Source organism: Nannospalax galili, unplaced genomic scaffold (assembly GCF_000622305.1).
Source record: "Nannospalax galili isolate Female #2095 unplaced genomic scaffold, S.galili_v1.0 scaffold185, whole genome shotgun sequence".
Lineage (NCBI taxonomy): Eukaryota > Metazoa > Chordata > Mammalia > Rodentia > Spalacidae > Nannospalax > Nannospalax galili.
Genome location: NW_008355474.1, coordinates 1,677,978 through 1,686,688, shown reverse-complemented (window position 1 = coordinate 1,686,688; position 8,711 = coordinate 1,677,978). Strand labels below are relative to the sequence as shown.

At 38.8% G+C, this 8,711-nt stretch overlaps 1 protein-coding gene across 1 annotated transcript in view; it reads left to right on the top strand.

Moving 5' to 3' along the window:
• Positions 1-8,711, top strand: part of Ticrr (TOPBP1 interacting checkpoint and replication regulator) — a 45,986-nt gene that overhangs the window by 22,465 nt on the left and 14,810 nt on the right. Inside the window, exons 9-15 of the mRNA XM_008852814.3 lie at positions 493-593; positions 1,229-1,322; positions 1,420-1,499; positions 2,142-2,369; positions 3,039-3,135; positions 5,856-5,913; positions 8,341-8,502. Coding sequence (XP_008851036.1) covers positions 493-593; positions 1,229-1,322; positions 1,420-1,499; positions 2,142-2,369; positions 3,039-3,135; positions 5,856-5,913; positions 8,341-8,502 — 820 coding nt within the window. The remainder of the gene's footprint in view (positions 1-492; positions 594-1,228; positions 1,323-1,419; positions 1,500-2,141; positions 2,370-3,038; positions 3,136-5,855; positions 5,914-8,340; positions 8,503-8,711) is intronic.

The window sequence follows — 8,711 nt, the reverse complement described above, 5'->3', positions numbered from 1 at the left end:
TTGTCTTTTTGAAACAGGATTTCCCTGTAGCCCCAGCTGCCCTGGAGCTCACTATATAGACCAGGCTGGCCTTGAACTCACAGAGATCCACCTGCCTCTGCCTCCCAAGTGCTGGTACTACAGGCGTGCACCACCACACCCGGCTGTTTTAGACCATCTTAACGCTGCTATTCATGTTTAATGGCCCAAACAATGTTCTCAACAGAAGGAGTTGTTTATAGTAGTCTTGTCCATCACTGCTTTGTGGAACCTTCCTTGTAACAGTTCAAATCAGCAGTCTTGCTATGTCTACTTGATCACAAATACTGTTTTCAGCTCACATTCTCTTTAAAATATAAAAGAAAAAATACGCATTTTAGTGTTTTTCATTCAAATAAAAGAATATAGAAGTGTATAAGATAATATGCTTCCCTTAGGGCAACTAGTCAACTGTGACAGAAAGTAGAAATAATTAACTTAGTATTTTTCTATGTAATAATTTTGTGTTTGCAGGTAACCTGCCTGAATCATGTAAAAAACAATCTCTTAAAAAACAGCAAAACTCTTCGACAAAATCTCTGGGAAAAACTGGATAAAGAAGTCAAAGTCAGAGAGTAAGTAACCACTTTATTTAATATTACCATCTCCACAACAAAGCTCTGAGGTTAAAATTGCCAACTGCTTGAGCATGCTTTTGTGATTCTTTATGATGTTCTAACGGGCAGTTTGAATCACTGTTTATATAATAAGCACATCAGTATTTAGAGAAAGCAACAGCTCTTTTTACTGGTCGGTTCTTCCCTTCCTCCCTCTATCTGTCCCTCCTTTCCTTCTTTCTTTACTTACTTAGTTTCTCTCTCTTTTTTTTTGAGTTAGGGTCTCATGTAGTCCAGATTGACCTCAAACTAAGTCTGTGAGTGACTGAGGCTGTCCTTGAACTCCTGATCCACTTGCCTTCACCACCCAAGTGTTGAGATTACAGGTGTGCATCATCACACCCAGTTTATGTGGTATTGGGAATTGAATGCAAGGCCTGGGACATGCTAGGCAAGCACTTGGCCAACTGAGCTACATCCCCAGCTTCCCTCCCTGCCCCCTTTTTTCCCAGTATCGGAGATGGGATCCAGGGCTTTGTACATGCTAGGCAAGTGCTTCTTTGTTTCTTATATGACTAAATATCTGTTGAAATAATGAGTTTTCAGTAATTGCTAGGCAAAATAGATATCACAAAGTATTTTGTTTTCTCAAGGTGCCAGCTTCAAGTGTTTCTTCATCTGGAGACGTGTCTCCAATGTCCTTCAGTACTGGAAAGTACAGATGAGGTGGAGCAGGTAGTGGAGGAGGCAAGTACATGGTACATGGCTACTGCCCTGAGAACATGCCCTCCTGCTTTCAGCTGCCCAGCAGAGGCCTATAGTAATTCTCTACTGTCTCCTTTAGGTGACAGATTTACTACGCATGATGTGTCTCACTGAGGACTCAGCACACCCCTCAGAGTTTCTGGAGGAGATTTTGGGATTGTAAGTTTAATGGCTACTGACTATTTTAAATTCTTTTACCAAGAACTACACGGGCGGGATGGAGGGGAGGACATGGACACTTAAGAGATGGTTCAGTGGTTAAGAGCAGTTAACTGCACCTGGGTTTAGTTCCCAGCACCTACACAGTTTTAGGGGATCTGACACCCTCTTCTAATCTGCATGGGCACTGTACAACACAGGCACTGAACTTGCATACATGCAGCATGCAGGCAATACACTCATACACGTACAACAAAAATAATAAATGATTTTTTTCTTTTTTAGTCTTTTTGATTTAGGCATGTGCCACCATGCCTGGCATATAATTTTTTTTTTTTTTTAAAAAAAAGAACTGTACATGCCAGGCGTGGTGGTGCACGCCTTTGATCCCAGCACTTGGGAGGCAGAGGCAGGCGGATCGCTGTGAGTTTGAGGCCAGCTGTCAGCTGGGGCTACAGGGAGACCCTGTCTCAAAAAGACCAAAAAAAAAAGAAAAAAAGAAAAAAAAAAGAACTGTACATGGCATTGTCTTAGAATCATAGAACTGCAAGGGCTTTTTTTTTTTTTTTCATGCAGAGTAAAGGAGAAAATAGAGGGGGTGAGATGACAGCTTTGTTTCACATTTACCAATCTATTCTACAGGTATATTGACTCCATCCCAATGACAATTGGAAAACTTTACCACAGTCTGGGGTTTATGATTCCTCAGAGGCTGGCCAGTGTCCTTCCTCCAGAATTTTTCAGTGATGACTCAATGACACAAGAGAGCAAGTCACCACCTCTTTCGTCAGCTGCTCACAGATCAGTGTCGGGCATCTCTGAGTCTGACCAGCTGGAGGAGCTACGGACCAGATCAGCCAAGAAGAGAAGGTAGGAGTTAAAGGAGTTCAACAATTATTAGGGTTCAGAGAAAGGTAGGCTTAAAGACAGTCTTTGTCCAACCAATGTACTGATTTGACAGTTGCCCTTGTGTCTGAATCACAGAAGGATACCATCAGGAATTCCTTCCAAGTAGCATCTGACACTTTATGTTACTTGGAGAATATGTGGTGTTTATTTTGGCTTACAATGTTCTTTACTGTCTACATGGAGTATCTAGGAACTAGGAACCTTTTAATGTCAGGTTTCCCAATTACTTTAAAATTTTTCCCTTGATGCGTTTCATTGTTACTAACTACTGGACTTTATTGTAGCTATTTTTTAGAAAATTTGGACTTGACTTGTTATAAGTCTAGGCCAACCTCAGAATAGATAGACTGGCATTTAGTTAAACAATGTATTTTAGACTCTGATTTTGTTCAAATTTAACTATGTAGCCAGGCATGGTGGCACATGCCTTCAATCCCAGCACTCAGGAAGCAGAGGCAGGCAGATCTCTGTGAGTTCAAGGCCAGCCTGGTCTACAGAATGAGATCCAGGCCAGCTGTGGCTACAGGGAAACCCTGTCTCAAAAAGCCCCCCCCACCAAAAAAATTTTTTTTTAACTATGTATTGCATCTGTCTAGCATGATTTGACTGTTTCTTCTCTGTTTTTATAAGGAAAAATGCACTAGTAAGACATAAAAGCATTGCAGAGGTTTCACAGACTCTTCGACAAATTGAAATTCCCAAAGTGTCCAAGAGAGCTATGAAAAATGTAAGTAGTCTCCAATAAACAAGAAATGACACAGTTATTTCTGCCAGCTCGAGTTGACACAAGGATGAAGCACAGGGTCTCCGCTTTTGGGAAATGGACTTTGGGGGATGCAGACATGTACAGGTTGAGCATCGGTATCTGAAATGTTTGAGAGCAGAAGTGTTTATTTCAGAGCTTTTGGATTTTGGAGTATTTGCATACAGTATTGACAATCAGAAAAACTTTAGATGTCAGAGCAGTTCAGATTTTGGACTTTTGGATTAGATAATATGTTCAACTGTGTTGAATATTTTTGTGACTATGTATAAAACTATAACCAAAGGAATAAAGAAATATACAATATAAAGAAGAATTATAAATGTAAGAGGTGAACTGTTTTATTCAAGACAATGATAGTTAGGGACTAGGGAGATAGTTTAGTTGGTGAAGTACTTATAACCTAGATTTAGTCCCTAGAACCCATGTTAACAAAAAAATGGTGGTGGGGAGCTAGAGCTGGGGAAATAGCTTAGTTGATAAAGCTCTCACCTTAAAAGCATGAGGGCCTGAGTTTGAGCTCTAGAACCTATGGTTTTTTTTTTGGAAAAAAAAAAAAAGCCGGGGATTGGGAAAATAGCTCAGTTGGTAAAGTACTGGCCATGCAAGCATGAGGGCCTGAGTTCAGTCCTCAGAACCCACATACAAAACACCGGATGTGGTGATGCACACTTGCAATCCCAGCACTGTTTTTTCTGTGGCAACATAAATATAAAAGGAGTTGAAATTTTTGTAGATTGCAATAAAAACAACCCAACACATACCTGGAATTGACTTAGGAAAGAATGATTAGAAATGCAGCAAAACTTTGAACATAAGCTATTTGAGGAGCTGATTTCAGAATCATTCCTCATTGCAGAGGTTGCTCTTCATTTCTAGAGCAGGGAGATAGGATTTCTCTTAGTGATACTTTCTTACCATACCTTTACCTGTGAGTAAGATGCAGATCTTATAGAGCTCGCAATCATGACAAAAGACCATGAGATTTGAAAGTGGCTGAATGGAAGTTGAGAAACCTCTGTTTTTACTAGGTTTTGCAGTGCTTTGCACTTTCTAGCATTTCTTGAAACTTTTGTTTTAGATTGGCCAAGGCAGTCTGCTTTCACAGATAAGATAAGGATTTGATCTTGATTAAAGAATGTTTGTCAAATCAGTGAGTATCATAGATGATGACAGTTGAGCTGAAAGGATAAGTTGTTAAGTGTCTGGAAGAAATTTGAGTCTTTGTAGTTAAGCTAGGAAGCAATGAGCTTGTGTAACACAATGTAAATTATATATATAAATCATATTAGTGTATATTCCTTTGCATATATTAACTCCCCAAAATTAGATTTTCAGAAGTTATAATACTAATTATAATTTGCTGCATATGATACAGACTAGATGTTTTCCTGCATATACTACAAACAGACTCAAAGTTTATGCTTGTTTGTAATATACTCACATATACATGAACATTCAAAATGATTTAATCCAGGCTGAGTATGAGGCATATTCCTATAAACCTGACACTCAAAAGGCTGAAGCAGGAGGATCTTTATATAGCTGTCCTAAGCTATGTAGGGATACTCAGTTTTAAAAATACAAATTAAGGGGCTGGAGAGATGTTAAGAGCACTGGCTGCTCTTAGAGATCCAGGTTCAATTCCCAGAACCCACTTGGTGGATCCAGTGTCCTCTTCTGGCCTCCACACACATTGCACAATGTAGGCAAAACACTCCTACACATAAAATTAAAAAGTAAATAATAAAATTTTTTAAAAATTACAAATTAGGGGCTGGAGAGATGGCTCAGCAGTTAAGAGCAGTGACTGCTCTTGCAGGGGACCCGGGTTTGATTCCCAGCACCCACATGGCGGCTATGAATCATCCTTAACTCCAGTTCCAGGGGAGTCTGAAGCCCTCTTCTGACCTCCGAGGCATTGCACGACGCGGGCGCACTCACATACATGCAGGCAATATACTCATACACATAAAATAAAAATTAATAAGATATTTTAAAAAATACAAATTAAACAGCAAGAATAAATGACTTAATCTACTCTATTCTGATTTTGGGGTGGGGATCTTTTTGAGGCAGGGTCTCCTTGTAGCTCCAGCTGGCCTGGAACTCACTATGTAAACCAGGCTGGCTTGAACTCACAGAGATCCACCTGCCTCTGCCTCCCAAGTGCTGGGACTAAAGGCGTGTGCCACCATGCCCAACTATTCTGATTTATTTTTAAACCTTATTTATTTGCGTATTTGTGGGGGTGGTGTGCACATACCACAGTGCAGTTTTGGAGGTTTAAGAACAACTTAGGAGAGTTGGTTCTCTCCTTCTACCATGTAGGTTTCAGGGATCAAACTCAGGTCATCAGGTTTGGTGGTATCTTTTACCCACTGAACCATCTCACTGGCCCTATTCTGATCTATGATGGTATGCATAAGTCTGCCTTCCTTATACTTTTAATGTCTGCGTTGGATGGGTGTATAATTGAACTATTTCAGTTTTAATGTGCCTTTATGGTACTTCTTTATATAACTTTAATGTAGCAAGAATGTCTTTAGAACATGTATGTTAGTGCATTTTACTATTTCTGTTATGGATCGCTCTGAATTGCAAAGATCACAAAGAGTTTTAGGTAAAATTTTTATTTTTTTGAGGGAACGCTCATGTGGATTTTCTTTGTTTCTTATTTCTAGGAGCGCTCTCACCCTGCTCCTGCACAGCATCCACTCCCAGTGAAAGACACAGTACAAGGTATGCTTTGTTTTCTCAATGCATTGTTCACTGAATTGAAAGATTTACTTTGATTGCATGATTTAATATAAATTACAGCTTCATATCATTATTGGTTAAGAAAATATATCCAGCCAGGCGTGATGGCACATGCCTTTTAATCCCAGTACTCAGGAGGCAGAGGCACAGAGATCTCTGTGAGTTTGAGGCCAACCTGGTCTACAGAGTGAGTTCCAGGCCAGCTGGGGCAACAGGTCTCAAAAGACCAAAAAAAAAAGTCCAAAATGTCGTGTTTTAGGAGAGTAAGATAGTTCATATAATATTGAAATGACTGGTCTAAAATCTTTCAAAATGTCATCATGAAATTAAAAAAAAAAAAAAAGAAAAAAAAAAAGGAAGGGAAAAGGAAAAAAAAAAACCATGAGAGGTAAGAGGAAAGGCATTTAAGTGTGTTGGTTAAAGTGTGCTGCATGATTCCTGCTTAGATCTAAGTTATTGTTTTTGAGTTAGCATCTCACTATGCAGCCCTAACTGGCCTGGAACTCATTATATATTTGAGACTAGGCTGACCTCAAATGAGATTAAAGGAATGTGCCAACCCAACTAGTCTAATAACATATTTATTTATTTTTACTTTTTATGTGTATGATTGGTTTGCCTACATGTATATAAGTATACCTGTGCATGCAGTGTCCATGGGGCCGGAGGAGGGTGTTGGATTCCCTGGAACCTGGAGTTATGGGTCGTTGTTAGCACCATTCATGTGCTGGGAACCAAACTTAAGTCTTCTGCAAGTGCTCTTAACCACTGAGCCATCTCTCCTTTTTTTTTTTTTGTGGCAGGGTCTCCTTGTAGCCCCAGTTGGCCTCGGACTCACTGTGTGGACCAGGCTGGCCTCATACTCAGAGATCTGCCTGCCTCTGCCTCCTAAGTGCTAGGATTAAAGGCATGCACCACCATACCTGGCATAAAATATTTTATAGGTATAAAATTTATTGCTGAGACAATTAGAGAAATTTGATAAAGTATGATATGCTAGATAATATAATAATAGAATTATGGTTATGAGAGAGAATGTCCTGTGCTTAGAAGATTGTACTGAAATAGAGGAAAGTGAAGAATTTTCAGGTCTAAAAACTTAACTCTACAAGGTTCAGAGGGGAAAACTTATATATGCTAAGAAGAAGAATTGATGGGGAAAAGTGTTAATGGTGAATTTTAATGAAGGGTGAAAAATGTTAATGATGAATTTTAGTAATAGGTATATGTTTATTACATTATTGTTTGAAATTTTCTGTAGGCAATAATTTTTTTTAAACATTGGACATTAGAAATAAACCAAATTTGGCTTTCAGAACACAAATCAGTTTCACAAATTGTCTTTTTTAGTAACAGGGACGGTTATGATGGATAGAGAAATGTCTTTGAAGTTTTGAAGTATAGTATTGGTGTCCTTAAGACTATTGTTTGCATTACTGATGGGTGAGCACGAAGCCAGATTCCAGTTTGGGAATCTTGAATTGTTTGGTTGTATACCAACAAATTAGTTAAAATAGGTTAATGGGACAAATTCATAGAACACAAATTACTTTTCAGTCTTCACAGACTCAATAAATAGAAATTTTTAATAAACATGATAAGTAAAAATATTGAATTATTTAAAAAAATATTTTATTTATTTATTTATTGTCTTTTTGAGACAGGGTCTTCCTGTAGCTCCAGCTGGCCTGGAACTCACAGAGATCCCTATGCCTCTGCCTCCTGAATGCTGGGATTATAAGGTATGCACCACCACGCCCAGCTATTTATTTTTTTATGCATATAAGTGTATTGCTTACATGTATGTAGGTACACTCGTGGTGTGCAATGCCCATGGAGGTCAGAAGAGGGCATCAGATCCCCTAGAACTGGAGTTGCAGACAGCTGTTAGCTGCTATGTGGGTGCTAGGACCTGCACCCTAGTCCTCTGCAAGAATAGCCAGTGCTGTTAACCACTGAACCCTTTCTCCAACCCTGAATTCATTATTTAAAAAAAAAAAACCTAAAAACTTCCCACAAAGAAATATCCAGAGCTAGATGGCTCCACTGCTGAATTCTACCTAACATTAAAAAAAAAAAAAAAAATTTAACACTAACATTATGTTCAGTTGATTATTTAACTGGGATACAGCTCATCGAGGAATGAATTACTAAGAACAAATGATACTGAGATTAACTGTATATCCATGTGCAGAAGAATATTAGGCCATTACCTCATATAAAATTATCTACAAATATTTTGGAATCTGTAAGATAGTTTTGAGGTACTATGGGAATGTGCAGTCTTAAGGAATCACTTTACTAAATGTGAATATAGAGTAGCTTCCTGAAGCAGCCTCTGGTTGGGTACTAGCTTCTTTAATTTATTGATGCTAACATATGGCTCTTTTTCTCCCCCAACACATTTAGAGGTGACCAAAGTTCGAAGAAACCTCTTTAATCAGGAAATGCTTTCTCCTTCAAAGAGATCACAAAAGCGGGGGCTGCCTAGAAGCCATTCTGTATCAGCTATGGACTGTGTATACCACAAGTGTGACAACTTCAAGAAGAACAAAAGCACTACGTTTCAGGGTAATCACAAAATAGAATTTTATAGCATTTGCTGGTGGCAGTGTTCCCTCTTTTATTTCCAGATTCATCATGTGAACCTTCCTACATTTTTCTTGATCAGTTTAGGTAAAGATTTGCTAGTTTTATTAATCTTTTCAAGAAACTTGAACTTCTCTCCATTGATGTTCTAATCCGTTTCCTTCCCTCTACTTCCTTTGGTTTCTTGCCTC